The following is an 18,051-nucleotide window of genomic DNA, read 5'->3' on the forward strand; positions in this document are numbered from 1 at the left end:
TATATCATGGAAGAGTATTTTAAGAAACAGTCCAGTAATCACGACTTGGAAGTTTGCTTTTTATCATATCCAAACGATTTTTTTTTTTTATGAAAGTACATAACAGAATGCATGTCTTTTGCAAACCCCATGAGTTGTATAACTAATACGATTGCTTCATGGTCATATTCTAATAACAATTTTACAAAAAAAATTAATTTCTTTTCTGTTTACTAAAACTAAGTCGAGATACGATTCTGACATCGATTCTAGTTTTTTGTATATATACAATTGTTATCGTGTTGTGAAAATATAAATTTAACAGTGATTAACATTTTCTTGGAAATAAATTTATTCATGATTTCTGTTTTTGTTAAGTTATTTTGTGTACAGATGCACTCTTGACAATGATTATAATAAACTTTTCTCAGGTGTAGATAACAATTTTTGTAAACTTGATCTTGTGTAGATGACAATGGCTACAGTTTTAATCCAGTCCCCTAGATTATAAATCATGGACAATAAAAAACAAAAGACATCAGTTGAGAAATCTATTGAGCAGCAATGCCTTTCATTATTTGAAATAAATTATTCAGAAAACATCACAAATGACACAGTAATTGTTTACAAGAAGTAAATATCGACAGTTGGCAATGCCACAATCTACAACCAGTTATTGAAATGTGACAAATACACAAATGTATTGAATATTTATTCTAATAAGTTGGTTTTAAAGTTTTGCAAAACAAATGTAGGATCTAAACAATTGGTCTTAAAACCGTCATTGTAAAATAATCATTAACACACATTAAGTCTTTGAATATGAAATTAATCATTAAAAGAAAAGCTCTAAAAATTTATCTTTCAAGAAAATCTTTTCAGTGTAAATTTAATAATTAAAACAAAATTTGAAATAAAGTTTCCTTGTCAGTACATTTCATAAATGGAATGTCTATTTTTCACAACAAATATAAGCACACAATTTTGATCAAGCAGTTCATTATCAATAAGCCACTACATAACAAATGGTATTTGTGGTATAGCAAAACAAAAGAAAAAATGTGTAAACTTCTGCGACAACAATACTAATGAGAGGCAACAAAGCTGATAATCATCTGGTTTTTGTCAATGGACTTTGAGCTTGCTGTGGTTGCGACGTTATTTGCACGGGCAGCTATTCGCACATTTACACGAGTCCACACCGGTACACCCGGCTCCACAGGTGCATGACCCTAAAAGACAAAACACAGTACAAATTGGTGCAAAACCCCTCACCAAATTAAGAACACTCTGTTACTTGGTATAATAGTTCAAGTACTGTGACGTACGAAGAACATACACGTTTTAGTCTATGTGAATAAAGGTCAAGGCCACAAGGATGAATATTTTAATGTCAAGGTCACAAGATTGTGTCTCTTTAATATCCACATCTCAAAAACGTTATCTTGGCCAGCGTTTGTAAAACATTTAGATAGTATAAATATGGTTGCAAACAGGTCACTTTATTAACGGAACCAAAATTTGAGCCTTGGGTCTAATCTTTATGATATTTTGTATATAATTACCTGAACATTTGCAGGCTTTCTTGCAAGTTGGACATTCACAGCCTGGTCCACATTTGCAGCTCTCTCCGCATTCACATGACTTACCCAGGCATTCTTTCGTGCAGTCTGAAAGGAAAAGAAAGAAAGAACTTTTGTTTTTTGATACCTTAATCAATCGCCATTTGGTAATAAACATGTTATTTCGACACGTTTTTAACAATAAGAGAAATCCCACTTCCATATGGCCTTTGATATATCAGTCATGGGACAGTGGTAGGGAAGGGGATACACCTGACTGATCCACCTCACTACTGTAGTGGCCGTTTGTGTCACACAGTTGCTTTTGTCCAACAGAAGCAAAATACTAAAACAATTCATCCCAAAATACATACAATAATGTTCATTTCAAATTACTTTCTGAAAAAACTATAAATACATTACGCTTCCCATTCTCTCTAGATATGTTCATATACCAGTTAAAAACCAGAAAGCAGTTTTCTCACAAATATAATCATTAACCTATCAAAACTAGATGTAATAAATGACCTCCTCAAACCAGAATTAATATAAATATTATTTTGGTAAATAATTAATTTTACATGATAATTATCTAAGTTAAAAATCAGCTAACTATTAATAATTTGTCAAGTCTGTGTGAACAATATTTAACAGAAATAATTACTTGTTTTGCACGAGCAGTCTTCTTTGCACTTGCAGTCACTGGATTTAGTGCAGCCTACACCACAGCTGCAGGTATCTGAAAAACAAGGCATGGGAAAACATTTATATACTCAGAAACACCATTTTCCAAAAACGTTTGTTTTGTTTAACGACACCACTAGAGAACATTGATTAATTAATCATCGGCTATTGGATGTCAAATATTTGTTAATTCTGACTCGTAGTCATCAGAGGAAACCCGCTACATTTTCCATTAACAGCAAGGGATTTTTTTTTATATGTACTTACTCCACAGACAAGAAAGCACATACCACGGCCTTTGATCAGTTGTGGTGCACTAGGTGGAACGAGAAAACCCCCAAATCAGTTGAATGGATCCATCGAGGTGGTTCGATCCTGCGACACAAGCACCTCAAGCGAGCACTCAACCGATTGAGCTAAATCCCGCCCCAATTTGTCAGTATTACCAAAATAGAACCCTATAATATTACTTTCTTTTCTGCACCCCCTCCCAACCCCACTCTCCGTTATTTTGGTCTAGGCACGGCCCAGGACGAGCGTCGCTCATTGGGATGAATCAAAAACCATTCTAAATTTGGTACCATCCACTCGTTTATTACATTCCGTTGCAGCAGGACAGAGATATTGGCACAGGCGTTTTCACCACGATCATATGACCACTCACATCATGTCATTTGTTTAAATATTCTGTTTTGGAGACCTTTTTCTCGAAATAAAACACTGACTTATCTTCAAAGACTGGACTCTGAGACTGTTGACGAAACACCATGCAAAAATAATAATTCGGAAACAAGGTCTCCGAAACAAATTCTCCGAGTCTTCGTAAACATATCACCTGAGTATGATAATGTATTTATTATGTACAAACTGTAATTGAATTTATTATAATTGTATATTCGCTTCGCAATCTGTGTTTATACATTCAATAGGGTCGGTGCGTTCGTAATACTTTAACATGCTCATATACCACGAAGGTTTCGAGCATCTCCGCCCCAGAATTCGGTCTCTGGGAAACCAGGGGCCCAATCCGGCGCAGAACAGGGTCAGTTAGTTATTTTTCGAGTAGAATCCTAACGTTAGACCTACATACGTTTGTAACTGTTTCCATTTGCGCGAATTATGTCCCCTGTTCATGAATGTTTTCTAAAGTTGAAGTTTGTTGTTTAACTACACCACTATTGGATGCCCAAAATTTGGTACAAGTGGGGTGGGGATGGGGTAAGAGCTAAATTCCTTGCATTCCCGAAGGGCGGTTGCTTTTAGAAAGCTTTGTAGATTTAGGCCCCTTGACTTAACAGTTACTTACCTCCACATTTGCAGGCCTTTTTGCATTTCGGACACGTACAGCCCGGTCCACACGTGCATTTCTCTCCACCGTGTCCTTTACAGTCTGCTGTATTTAGAAAGAAAAGGAATGTTTAAAAAACCTCAAAAACCAAAACAAACCCATTATTAGTATTTAAATGGTGCGTATAGGTGTCTAACATACTGAAATGTTGACACTTAATCCTGATTAGAGGTGGCTGTATTAAATATTATATGAAGAAAATAATTGTTTAAAGTTAAAAATATTTATTAAATTTTTTTCCATTACTAGCAAGGGATCTTTTATATGTAACATCCCACATATCCAAGCCAGGATAGCACATACGATGGCCTTTGATATTCCAGTCGTGTTACATTGGAAATAGCCCAGAGACAATAATTGTGTCCTACATAGTCATATTTCCAAACAATAATGAATGTAAAAGCTCGGGTTTTTAACTGAATACTACGGTAGTGTTATGAACAAGTTTGCCTCGGTAACATAAACTCTTCTTTCGACAAGTCTCAGTATGTATCGATCGAGATTGAGATTTTATGTAACCGGCCGATGTTCATCCGAGGTTTGAATCGTAGAATCATCCGACGAGTTCCGAGCGGTCATTCATTATATAAATAACCCACCAAAGTACGTGACATACGACCCTGAACGTTTGGGTCGCGCACAGAAACTAAATTTGGTGATGAGTAAAAAAAAAAAAACCCACTAAGAATCACTGGGCCATAACCCGTACGTGTTATATTACCGAGTAAAAACACTCGTTAAAAACATCAGATATGCCTAACGGTACCGTCTCAGGACAACGCTTACTTAGGTAAGGTCAGTGAACTATGATGGACATTTGACAATTTAATATGATAATACTCTTTATAAACACAAATCATGGCCGTAGCTAGGAAGATGGGGGAAGGGGGGGGGGGGTGCCTTACCTCCCTATTTAAAAAAAAATGGTTATTGATATTGACGAAATGGAATTTCAGAGCCTATAGATTTCAAAACTTCCTGGGGGTGGGGGCATGCCCCCAAACCCCCTATTGTCTTGTGCCTTCCATGCTCCTTCGTTCTAAAAATTGATCTACCCTCCCCGACAAAAAATCCTAGCTACGGCCCTGCAAACGAATGTTGGTAGCATACACAGAAAATACACATGGCTATAAATTAACAAAATAACCGGGGAGTATTTCTTTTTTTCTTCTTCTCATAAGTTATTTTCTTTCTTTTGTTTGTTCAATTGTTACACAGTTCGTTAAGAATTACATGCCTTCATGGAATACATAATCTGTACACATACACTTTAATCTACATTCTGTAGGCGGCGGTATCAAAATCACATGACACGACTCGTGATAGTGACTGTTGACAGACTGATGCAATCTATGAAACCATGGCGATAAGATCCGAGTGTATATCATGATGACAATGATGATGATGTAATTTATTTCAAGCACGCAGTAGTAATGGGCACGCAACTCGACAACCTGCCTAGGACAGATGTTATTTATTCGTGCTGTTATGTATTCAGTTATAGCCTAACAATAGCGTACTTCTGGGGTGTCGTTAAATATTCATTCATTCATTCATTCATTCATTCAATAGCGTACGAGTAAATGTTCAGTTATACTTTGAAATATCCAAATGATTCACTGGCGACTGCCCTTCTATTTGTTTTTAAATAATAAAAAAATACTTTAATAATACTTAACCATCCCCTCCCCCCCCCCCCCAGTTGAAAGGCAATCTAAATAATATATATATATCTATATCTATATCCATCTATCTACTCTTGACAGTTCACTAGAATGCAGTTCATAATTATCCATGCTTGTTTTAATATGATTAGGTGATTATAAACATTCTAAAAACAGTTATAGAAAGCGATGAGGGAATTTGTATATGTAACTGTACGTTTTAATGTTTATATAATCTCTCGTGACTATATAAAGAGTAGCCTGTGTTTGTGTTTAAAATATATATATATATATATAATATATATATATATATATATATATATATATATATATATATATATATATATATATATATATATATATTTTATGTTATTGTTTATATAGTGTGAGACTCAAATAAAATGTTATTATATGTTTGTTTTCCTGTCATTTTAAAATATAATTTTCAGTATTATATCGACTGTCAATTAGTAGTACTAAGAATATTACACATACATCTAATACTTAGTATTTATGAATGGAAAACACACACACACACACACACACACACACACACACACACATACATATTATATATATATATATATATATATATATATATATATATATATATATATATATATATATATATATGTGTAATCTATATTTTGTACCGACTGAACCTGAAATAAAAACGACAAAAATAAATTCGAAATAAAACCTTCTAACGAACAATTTTATTTAACATTTTCGCAACCACCCTGTTACACACGTAGACATTTCTGATTTTACGGGATTTGTTTTTCCAATCTTTTGAATCCTTGACTGTCTGCTCGCAGACAAGGTCAGCGTGTTATTGGAATAATGAATGCACTAAAAGATGTGACCTTGCGAAACTAATTCCTGGAACGCCTGTGTTCCACTTTTGCTAGCGACAGCTTCAATATATACGTCGATACCAATGCGTTAAAAATAAACAATTAATACACTTTATAACCTATAACCAATATATATTATGTAACTTAAATAAATACCCCCCCCCCAAAAAAAAAAAAAAAAAACCAAACAAAAACAACAACAACCCAAACAACAACAACACGACTACACGAAAACACCCCACCCCAAACAAAACAAACCCTTAACCTAAACAACAATGCGATGAAATCTAAATTATATGAGTAAATCTTGAACTGTTATGGTAAGGTTTACATGATTTTAAAGTATTGTTTTTTTTACTAATGTGTTAGAAATCGTATTTAAATATGAAAGTTATATCGCAATAGGCACCGTTTTAATATGGGTGAGGAGAATAGCTGCCAGGCATCTACTCAACAAGACAAATAACCTTCACTGTGGTATGTAGCACGTGTTTGTGTGATGAAATCTTGTCAAGTCAAGATTTAATATTCCTTTATAACTTCCTGGATTCGCCAGGTAAATTAGGTTGAAGAATATCCGCGACGAGCATGAAACAACACGACCAACACACATCCGTCTTCTGGTACTATTAGTATTCCACTAAACTACGCACACTTGTAAAAACATACAGTCAAACTTGTGTTAAACCGAAACTCAAGGAAGTAACAACAAATGCAAGTCTACAGGATTTGACTAAAAGCAAATTAATAAGGCCAAACCCTTTGTTGTTTTATAGCTGGTGAGCATTTCGGAAATAGCACTAATAGAATATATGAATAGATTAAATGTATTTAATCTACTAATATTGTAGTGATACACTAGTTCGCTGAATATTTCTATTACTATTGAATTTATTTTTTATATGCTTAGTAATACTCTTATACAATTTAATCTGCTATAAATGGCACCATTCATACAGTAATCTGTCCGTTTTGTTACGTTTGCTTAAAAATGCTTTTACTTCTTATCTGCATCAAAAACATCGACACCCACGAAACAGAAATATCAATAATAATTAAAAAAAACACACAAACTAAAAGACCCCCCCCCCCCCCCCCCCCAACAAAACACTCGCTAATGAAAACTCAACCCAAACAAGACAAGTTACAACACCCCAAATTAAAACAAACCAAAAACAAACAACAAACAAGGAAAAAAACTAATCCGAATTACAACAAACAACATACAATTAACTCCCCAAAACAACAACAACAATAAATAAAATATCAATATGTTAAAATGGTTATCAAAAATGAGAATAAACTTTTAATAAATATTTGAAAACACATCATATCTGTATATTTCATTGTATAATATTATAATTATGCTTTTTGAATGCTTTTAATTTCATATAAAATATTTAAAATGCAACCCCACAATGAAAAACAACAATGAACAAAAACACTAGTATTATTTTATACATCATAATGGTTTTTTAAAGGTCAGCTGACCTTAATTAACCGACAGAACATAACACATTGACTTTCCACGTCGATTATTCCATAAACGTACGTCATTCATGTACAAAGTTTAAATGTCGTATAGCCACGTTCCCACGTTTTAACCAGCTACTCATTCTGTCTACTAGTTATACGTGACACGTAAAATTCAAATCTGAGAAAGGTTTACTCACCGGCTTTAGCGTCTGCCATCTCTGTTGGTTCGCTTGGTTGTGGTAGTATTGATCGCGGAAGGGTCACGGACGAACTATTTGTAAACAAGTAACGTGTGCAGACGACGCTTTCGTGTGCAGCCAATGGATTCGTGCGCAAACTGTAGTTCGTTCGTGTGTTTCAGTTAGGCGTACTAAATAAAGCGGTATTTTTAAAATGGATATTCGTTAGAAAAAACACAACAACTTCATTTGCTGTAGAAAATATATATTTGTCTAAAGGTATTTAAAAACAAAAACAATCGGTCTTTTTAACAATTAAACTTTGTAAATATACTGAACTCGGAGTTATGGTTAGTTTGTCATTAGAATAAGGTTGATAAGCACTGGGTTGGCAGCCCGGTAGACACTGGGTTCGCAGCCCAGAACCGGCTCCCACTACACTCTCTTCTCTCTCACTGACAACTAACAACTAACCCACTGTCCTGGACAGACAGCCCAGATATCTGGTATGCGTGTCCAGGACAGCGTACTTGAACCGTAATTGGATATAAGCACGGAAATACGTTGAAATGAATGAATGAATTAGAACAGGTTTACTTAATTACAAATGCTCAATTCTGTAAAAATGGCCTCAATGATGTAGTGGTTAAGCCATCGGACATAAGGCTGGTAGATACTGGGTTCACACCCAGGTACCTGATCCCACCAGAGCGCGTTTAACGGCTCAGTGGGTAGATGTAAGGCCTCTACACCAACTTCTCTCTCACTAATCAGGGGCGGGTTTTAGCTCAGTCAGTTGAGTGCTCACTTGAGGTGTTTGCGTTGCAGGATCGAACCACCTCGGTGGATCCATTTCAGTTGATTGTGTTTTTTTTGTCGTTCCAACCAGTGCACCACAACTGGACAAAGACAAAAACAAAGATGTGCTTTCCTGTCTGTAGGGAAGTGCATATAAAATATCGCTTGCTGCATTTGGAAAAATGTAGCGGGTTTTCTCTAATGACTACGATTACCAAATGTTTGACATCCGATGATTAATTAATCAATGTGCTCCTGTGATATCGTTAAACAAAACAAACTTTAAACTCTTAATAACCACTAACAACTAATCATTAACCCATTGTCCTGGACAGACAGCTCAGATAGCTGAGGTGTGGGCACAGGACAGCGTGCTTAAACCTTAATTGGATATAAGCACGAACATAAGTTGAAATGAAATAAAATGAAATGAACCTTAATTGGATATAAGCACGAAAGTTATATATATATAATTCTGTGAAATGATAAAAGGTACTTCAGCCTGTAATGCTCCTGAATCTCAGAGTATAATCCCTTCTTAAATATTAATATTTAAAGGCGCGTACCCTAGTTTTAGCCCGTGGAAATGGACACTAAATTTAGTTAAGCTACAAAACTTACAACACACATGCGGATAAGGTTATAACAGAGAGAAGTAAAGCTAAAATCTGTGAAGTTTAAACAGGGAAATGCCGTCTAAAAATTACTAGAGTTTGTCTCGATAACCATTACTTCTCAGACGAACGTGCGCTTTTTAGAATTATGAGAAATGCATTTTGGGGTATTGTAACAACCTGGATGAACAGAGCAACTTCATGTGTACGAAAATTAATATTCTAAATAATAACATGTAAGTACTGATAAAGCAAAATTATCAAAGACGGCTTTTATAGTGAAAAATACGTCGTAGTGTTTAAAAACTAGGGTCTGTCACTTTAATCATTTAATGCTACAGCTGAGATTATATTCCGGTTTCTTTTGATGTTCAGTTTAGTATGTTTAAATATCGTATATCTTTTGGGAATGACGTAGTTGATACTTTCATCCGTGATTAATAATACTTATCGAAAGATCACCACTCATGTTATCCGATAAAAGTATACTTTATACAATAGCATCTATAAATAAATATATGTAGTATCTTAGGTCAGTTTTTGTTTACTTATTACTTGCTTACATCTTTACTTACCAATGATTCTAAAAACGTTTAAAATACATGTACAATGTATATGCTTTTATGATATTAGTATATCTCAACACCCGTTGACCAAGAACAATAATGCTAGCTGTATTATCACACATTAACACATGCACATAACGAATAGAAAAAGTTGATGAAGTTGGGTTTAATTTACAAACAGAAGCTAAATTAAAGTGATGAACCCTAGTTTTTAAACACAACAGTGTATTTTTAACTACTAAATCTGTTTTTGATAATTAAAAGCAGGCATTACTTACATTTGATTATTTAGCTTATCTATTTCCGTACATCTGGTCATCCTGGTATTTGTAATAGTGCGAAATACATTTTCCATAAATGTAAAAAAAATGTAAATGTACGTACCTCTGAGAAATGGCGGTTATGGAAACGAACACTATATTTTGTTTTACTTTGTTGTAACTTTATACCCACGTGCTACATGCAGGCGCGTGCGCAGGGGGGGGGGGGGTTGGGGTCGACCCCCCCCCTGCTCAAGGCGAATTTTTTTTTTCATATCCCGATTTTTTACATTCCTGTGAAAGCAGCTCGGCTAGCCAGCAGAAAACACCTCAGAATAGCCCTAGAAAGGGTCATTTTTTCAAACTTTTCGGGGGGAGGGCCCCCCAGACCCACCCGCCACGGGTTTCGCGCCTGCGGCGCTCGAGGTGTCAGGCTTCGCCAGACACCTCGACCCTCCCCATGCAAAATTTCCTGCGCACGCCCCTGACATGTTTGTAAATTAACCAAACTTAGCGTCCATTTTCACGGGTTGAAATTACTATCTGCGATCGAACGAAAGCAAAATATTTATAATTTACCGTATTATCTACGTTAGCCTTGCAATAAAGTATAACAGCAACTAGACTTCATTTATCAAGCCTGATTATGACGTCAGAAACGTTCTTTACTGTTAACGGTTGCCAACGCGAAACACAAAGGAACATTTTACACCTCCCCCCCCCCCCCCCCCCCCCCCCCGATATACATATTCAACCTACAGTTGTCAAAATGTGCAGTAGGGTGTAATGTTGGTGGGGGTTTCTAAATAACTTCAGGTTTGGTAATCATATGTCACTGCTTTGCCCATCTATTTCTGTGAGAAATTTGCAGAATATTATGATATTATATATAATGCAATGAAAACTGTTTGTATGTGTATTGAGCCAGAAACTTTGAAGTTGATCAATGTGTCTTCGATATATTTGTGTGATGATGCACTGAAATTTGTTGACAACAATAAATATCTAAGTCATATTATATGCAACAAATGAAGGAAAGGAAATGTTTTATTTGACGACACACTCAACACATTTTATTTATGGTTATATGGCATCGGGCAAAAAAAAGAAGAAGACATTACAAGACAGTATAGAGCCGTTTGTGTACGTGCAAACATGTTGTTGCGGCGATTTGCAAAATGTTCAGAATCTGTTAAAAAACCCAAGTATTTGTGAGTTAATGTAGTAATTTGTACGCAGGTGCATTAGATGAAAGTTTAGCAGGATACCAAGAAGGATCTTAACATATGTTATAACATTACACACCGATGGATGATTGGACAACGACGACCATACAGTGCCAACAAGATGTCTGTCAGTCATCGAGTAAAAAACTGTAGCTCTTTACTTCACACAACAACATATTCACTGAAAAGTAGAATCGAAGCAACCTCAAACGACCTACTTGCCCACATGCGATGTACAAGTGTGTACGTCAAATCCGTATGTGTAAATCGTTGGCTCAAGCTACTGTCAGGGCCGTAGCTGGGATTTATTATTATTATTTTTTATTATTATTATTATTATTTTATTTATTTATTTATTTATTTTAATTTTAATTTTAATTTTAATTTTAATTTTAATTTTAATTTTATTATTATTTTTTTTTTTTTTTTTTTTGGGGGGGGGGGGGGGGGCAACTGAGTAGTTAATAGTCTAAAACTCCTTAAACGGTTAAGAAGAAAATTTTCTTTAAGTTTCTATACTTCTTTTCCGGCCCTGACTGTATATTACGTAATCAGTTTTGTATGTGATTTTTAATTAGGCCTATGTTCTATGGATCTTAAACAAAAATCTATTATTATTATTATTATTATTATTATTATAAAAATGGTATGATAGACAAGCTCGTTTAGTATTCTATACATATACTCCGATAGCCGTAAACAGACCTATTAATTGGAAACGATTACACATACGGATTTGACGTACATACTTGTACATCGCATGTGGGCAAGTAAGTCGTTTGAGGTTGCTTGATTCTGCTCTTCAGTGAATATGCTGTTGAGTGGAGTGAAGAACCATATTTTTTTACTCGATGACTGACAAACATCTTGTTGGCACTGTATGGTCGTCGTTGTCCAATCATCCATTGTAATGAATGACTAATTTGATAAAATTATGTTTTACCATGTTCAGTTTACTATCGAAATTAACCAACAAATGTTCAGAACGGTGTGAATTTCTATGCTAGCCATAGTCTAATATTGACATTCCTCGATCCCCCCGTAAACCGGGCTATTGTTATAGTGACTGAACATAGCAGAACAGGACCTTATTTACACTCAGGGCGTAGTCTAGGGTATATGGAGGACGGAAATGTTTTATTTAACTACGCACTTAACACACTTTAGTTATGGTTATATGGCGTCAGACATATGGTTAAAGATCACACAGATATTGAGAGAGGAAACTTCATGGACTGCTCTTTTCGATTAACAACATCCCACAGACAGGGTAGTACATACCACGGCCCTTGATATGACAGTCGTGGTGTACTGGCTGGAACGAGAAATAGCCCAAATGGGTCCACCGCCAGGCATCGATCCCAGACCGACCGCGTATCGAGCGAGCGCTTTACCACTGGGCTACGTGTAATCCCCTAGGGTATATGAGGATATATACATACAACAATCAATATACATTTAATTACAAGATGGTGGGTGTAAATTAATGTACATAAGTACAAAGATACACAGAAAGCTACACAGAATATTAGCCAGTGGATTTGAAAGTATTCATAATTAAACTACGAAATAGAGTTAAATAATTCATACAATTTATATATTTATTTGGTTTAGAGTTAGGCTGACAGAAAGATTGTAAGTAACGATTAAAAACATACATGTAAATATATAATGCAACTCATGTCACATGACTTCACCAAAACGCTTATGCAACGAATCTGCGAAGCCGACAAGACTTTGACAACGACATTGTTGTAAAACTGCTTCATATTTAGGTTTATTTAATAGTGCAGATCATTCAATATAGTGCTACAACGAAAAATGGCCATCGTGTATACATTTTCCTCTATATAAAAATATTTTGTATGCCTACTTGTTTTTTTTATTTGTGCAGTTTGAGTTAATGCATGTGCAGATTCATAAAAAAACCCAAGTCATATGTAAATGATTTTTGGAATAGCCTCGGTTTACAGAATATATATGTATATATATCCATGCGCATGAATTAAATTAAAAAAAACAAACGAACCCCCCCAAAAAAAACCCCCACAAAAAACCCAAAACAAAAACAAACAAAAACAAAACACAAACACAACAACAACAAAAAAACAAACAAAAAAGCCCAAACAAAACAACAACACCCTCCCCACAAAAAAAAGAAGAAGAGAGAATAGCACATACCACCGCCTTTGATATACTGCGATGACAATGGTCAATTTACTAATGAATGAATGAATGAATGAATGTTTAACGACACCCCAGCACGAGATTTACTAATGAAGGCAAAAGATCACCAACAAATGTTCAACTTCATCAATGTTTATTAATAACTAATAGATTTTAACAACAACTTGTTGAATGTATATGTATATGTCTCCTTTAGTAATCAATAATAGCTATATACTAACACTAAATTATTCCAGTGCTAAATAACTAACAATATATTCTACTCAATGTATTTAACAAGTCAGGTGATGTCGACCTTAAAAGACTGAGTTCAATCATCTACTAGTACTTTAACCAATTAATTAACGAACTCGACAGACTGAGTCTAAAAAAATACAGATAATGGATTTTGTACAAAAAAATCCTCCAACGCATCACTAGAAAAATACTGTAGTCTACAAACAATATCTCAAATTGTTTAGGTCAAATACTAGTCCACTCGCACTGACTTCATAGATAAAAACAATACAAACGATATCCAATTGTTTGCCTAATCAGTGTACATGTACAAGCCTCATGTGTGCACACTATATTCTTTATACAATTCGTCCAGGTACATTTCGTTCACCCACCTCGGACAATTCGTCCACTCGAATACAACATTTAGACCAATAAATCTAAAATGTTATTTCTTAGCCATTGAAATGGTTAGTTATTTTTGTTTTGTGGTAAACTACTAGTATACGTCGAGATTATCTTTATTCGTAACAAAAACATCTTTCAATAGATACTGTATACATTATTACAATCCGCACCTAACCTCTACTCAACTGCTTTTCAACCCTTTACGTCTTTGTAGTCATGAATCCTCTCTTCAACTCTTCAGCTATACTCTCCACAAACTATATATATATATATATTATTAATTATTATTATTATTATTATTATTATTATTATTATTATTATTAATTTTGAGAGCTCTTTCAAAAATAGTGTCATAAATAAATTTGTAAATACAATAATCATAACTTTACTTTCCCATTCCCAAATGGGCCAAATTTAGGAAGCTTGTTTTTCTCTAATGCAGGTGCTGAAGCATTGTAAATGTATGTAGTTACATGCGTGTAACACAGGTGTTGAAGCATTGTAAATGTATGTAGTTACACGTGTGTAATAAATAAAGAGTCTTTGTAAATTCGGCCCGTTACAATTAGCTGTCGGTATTCGTAACAGTAATGGTGTCGTTGCGAAACCTCTAGTAAATAATACTGACAACAAAAATTTACAGCCACAATTCTTATGTCAACTGTATCACTATCCACAGTGGCAATTACTCTAAATAAAAATAACCGTTTTAGGATCTACAGAATTATCGGTCCTGACGTTTTGCGATTTAACACGTTGATTCATACTGTCATTACTCCATGCGTCCATCCATGTATTCATGCATCCAAGCATCCATCAATCCACACACAAGCTCATAACATCTCCGCCTGTCTGTCTCTCTGTCTTCCTGTCTCCCTGATTGTTTGTCTGTCTCTCTCTGTCTGTCTCTCTGTCTGTCTCTCCCTGTCTCGCTCTTTCTCTATGTCTCTCTGTATGTCTGTCTCTGTCTCCCTGTCTCTCTCTCTCTCTCTCTCTCTCTCTCTCTCTCTCTCTCTCTCTCTCTCTCTCTCTCTCTCTCTCTCTCTCCATATACTGTTTACAAAATACGCACTTTACAAATAAGTTAGAACCATAAATGTTTCATAAACTATATACATTATATTGGATTGGATAACATACTAACGTGCCTATATCCAATTGAAGTTCAAACGCGTCTCTCCCGGGCACAATCTCTGACTTAGCCAGTGACTGGATCCGGGACAGAATGGGGAGGGGGGTGAATTGAAAATGGACAGCATTTTGGAATAGCTATTAGTGGAAAAGATAGATATATGTATTTTTTAATCAAAAGGTTAACTGGCCAAAAAAAAAGAAAAAAGGAATTGACTGCTCGGCCGAATATTTATATAATTTGGAGCATTTTAAATAAATGAGATAAAGAATAGAGGATCGGACTATTTAATAATATAGAAAAAAAGTAATTTTGACATAAAAGTTTGAACGAAGGTCTAAAAGTTTAAAATCCGATCTATATGATAAACTACATTAAGACCCTCATATCCCATATATGACAAAAGAAGGGGAGAGAATCACTTCTGCAAATACATGTACATGTATCTACAGTTAACTACAGTTTTATGAGAACATTTTCTACTCTTTCAAGGAATGTGTTAATGAGTTATATGGTGATTTCAACTTTGTATTAATCAAGAATTATATACTATTAGAGATACAATAAAAAAGTACTTTCGTATTTTCATTTCACAAAAGTTATTTAAATATAATTAAAAATACGCCTAGGCAAAACAACTTCTGTCAATTTTTTTTTTTATGAAACTCTTTTCCCTGTCAACTGTAATTGTATCGATAAAAAGCAGTTACAGATTTGAACATATAAAATTAATTCTACACTTAAAGTTACAAACTCGCCTCACCATAATATATCATCATATACTGATTCAAAATACAAACACACCTATGGTTTTTAATAAACTTATCAACGGTTGACGACAGTTGCCTTCATATAACCTATAAGTAAGTCGGTCGCAATGTTTGTTATACTTTGTGAAAAAACATAGCCCGCTTCTTAGTATTGAAATGAATTAAAAAAATTCATATGACGTAGATATGGAGTATAGCCTAGGTGTGCTTGTATTTTTAATCAGTAAATGATGTTATGTTATGGTGAGGCGAGTTTGTAACTTTAAGTGTAAGAAAATTAATGTAGATGGTCCATTCTAAATGGTTAAATCGTTACACACAGACCCGAGATTGCAGTTTTAAGAGTACACGGCATTTTGTTACACACCCACGTGAGAGATCACCCGTTGAAGATCATTTTCGTTTTTCAATATACGTTGGAGGTCACTTTTGAGACTTGCGATTGGTTGATCCACATTGATGACCCGGTAATCTCAGCCATACCATCCAAATAAAAACAAACAAGACTGAAATTGACTACTCTGTGATATATAAGTTAACTTGAAACCGGGGGCGAGATGTATCCCAGTGGTAAAGCATTCATTTGATGCGTTGTCGGTTTAGTATTGAACCTCGTCGGTGGGCTCTTGGGCTATTTTTCGTTCCAGCCAGTGCACCACGATTGGTATACCAAAGGTTGTGATATGTACTATCATGTCTGTAGGATGGTGCATATAAAAGATCCCTTGCTACAAATCGAAAAATGTAACGAGTTTCTTCTCTAAGACTATATATCAAAATTAGCAAATGTTTGACATTCAAAAGCCGATGATTAATAAATCAATGTGCTCTAGTAGTGTCGTTAAACAAAACAAACTTTACCTGAAACTTCTTGCTCTATGACGCTTAAATTAACTGCAAGCGCGAATGGTGTAAATACGTTTTAGCTGAAAACGTTTTTAAAAAGTTGAGAATATGTAAGGAATAGAATACTACATTCATTTCCACTAGAATAATATTTATCTTACAACTCGTTGTTTAAAAATGTATGCAACTCGCTTTCGCTTTCGATAATATTTTAGTAAATAATTCGTTATAACATAAATAGTATTCAACGGCAAATAATGTAGTGACCTCTATTTAAAATAGACAGTAGCTGTAGACATTTAAGAGGTATAGGTAATAGTTTAAAGTGTCAGATGTCAATATGCTATCCCGATATATAGGATGGCCCCCTCCCACAAAACTGTATCTCCCTGTCTCGTACGCTTAGGCATACTTGAAATTAATATCATAACTGAACAATACCGATATGGTATCACATGAAATATTAGTATCCTTGTGTAAATACTTACAAATTTAAAAGAGGGTTACATTTTGGGTTGGGGGTTGGGTGGTTTACCCGATATAAAAGAGAAAGCAACTATTTTTCTGCAAAGAAGTAGAAGCATATATTTCTGAACTTGCCTTTTACGTCTTATTGTCAGACAACTTCATTTATTATAACGGCCATAGCAATGTTTACATGTCTAATGTTAAAATGGTAATGAGTCGTATGAGACATATAGGGTTAACAAGATCCGTTGAATCTGTAATTCCTTGAATATGTTGCATTGAAACATATTATAGCATTGAGAATCGAGATTGCTTCTTTAAAATTAATCTCTGAAAATGGGAGTTGAAGTTGCTCATTTCTGTAGCCATTGTAACATGTTTTTGACCAATTATAGCCTTTCTATCTTTTTAAAAGTTTACAGCATATTTACATATTCTTGATTAAAATACAAATGTCTGTATATTCAAATTATTTGTGGTCATTTTTTAATGTTCGTAGTAGCTCTGTGCGGACATTTCATATATTTTATTTACCAAGATGTATGCCATGTGGGTAGATAAATCCATTGTATGTTTTAATGTTAAACAAACCCAGGATAGTCCCATATCTCACGAAGAATTTAATTTGTAGTTAGCAAAATCCCCAAATGCGAATAAATGTTAATTTAGCTATTATATTTTATTATTAAGTCGCAAAAATCTAATTCAAATATCAAATAAATACAATTTATATAACTTTAATTATTTTGTTATAGCAAAATATATTTAAAAAAAACCAAGAAAAACCCCAACCAAAAACCCCCCAACACAA

The 18,051-nt window shown here is 34.5% G+C and overlaps 1 protein-coding gene across 3 annotated transcripts; it reads right to left on the bottom strand.

Moving 5' to 3' along the window:
* Positions 1–521: 521 nt before the first annotated feature.
* Positions 522–10,658, bottom strand: LOC121375062 (metallothionein 10-II-like). 3 transcript variants are annotated; one of them, XM_041502284.1, is made up of 6 exons: positions 10,567–10,658; positions 7,768–7,940; positions 3,532–3,615; positions 2,206–2,280; positions 1,545–1,649; positions 522–1,211 (listed from the first exon to the last, which is right to left on the bottom strand). In XM_041502284.1, the coding sequence occupies exons 2-6, from the start codon at positions 7,784–7,786 to the stop codon at positions 1,138–1,140; spliced, it is 357 nt and encodes a 118-aa protein (XP_041358218.1). In that variant the 5' UTR covers positions 7,787–7,940; positions 10,567–10,658; the 3' UTR covers positions 522–1,137. The 3 variants fall into 3 exon arrangements, with proteins under 3 accessions (XP_041358218.1, XP_041358216.1, XP_041358217.1); XM_041502282.1 differs by having other exon boundaries at positions 3,532–3,618; positions 10,567–10,655; XM_041502283.1 differs by lacking the exon at positions 10,567–10,658 and adding an exon at positions 8,558–8,593 and having other exon boundaries at positions 3,532–3,618.
* Positions 10,659–18,051: the final 7,393 nt, after the last annotated feature.

The sequence above is a fragment of the Gigantopelta aegis genome, chromosome 6 (genome assembly GCF_016097555.1).
Source record: "Gigantopelta aegis isolate Gae_Host chromosome 6, Gae_host_genome, whole genome shotgun sequence".
Classification (NCBI taxonomy): domain Eukaryota; kingdom Metazoa; phylum Mollusca; class Gastropoda; order Neomphalida; family Peltospiridae; genus Gigantopelta; species Gigantopelta aegis.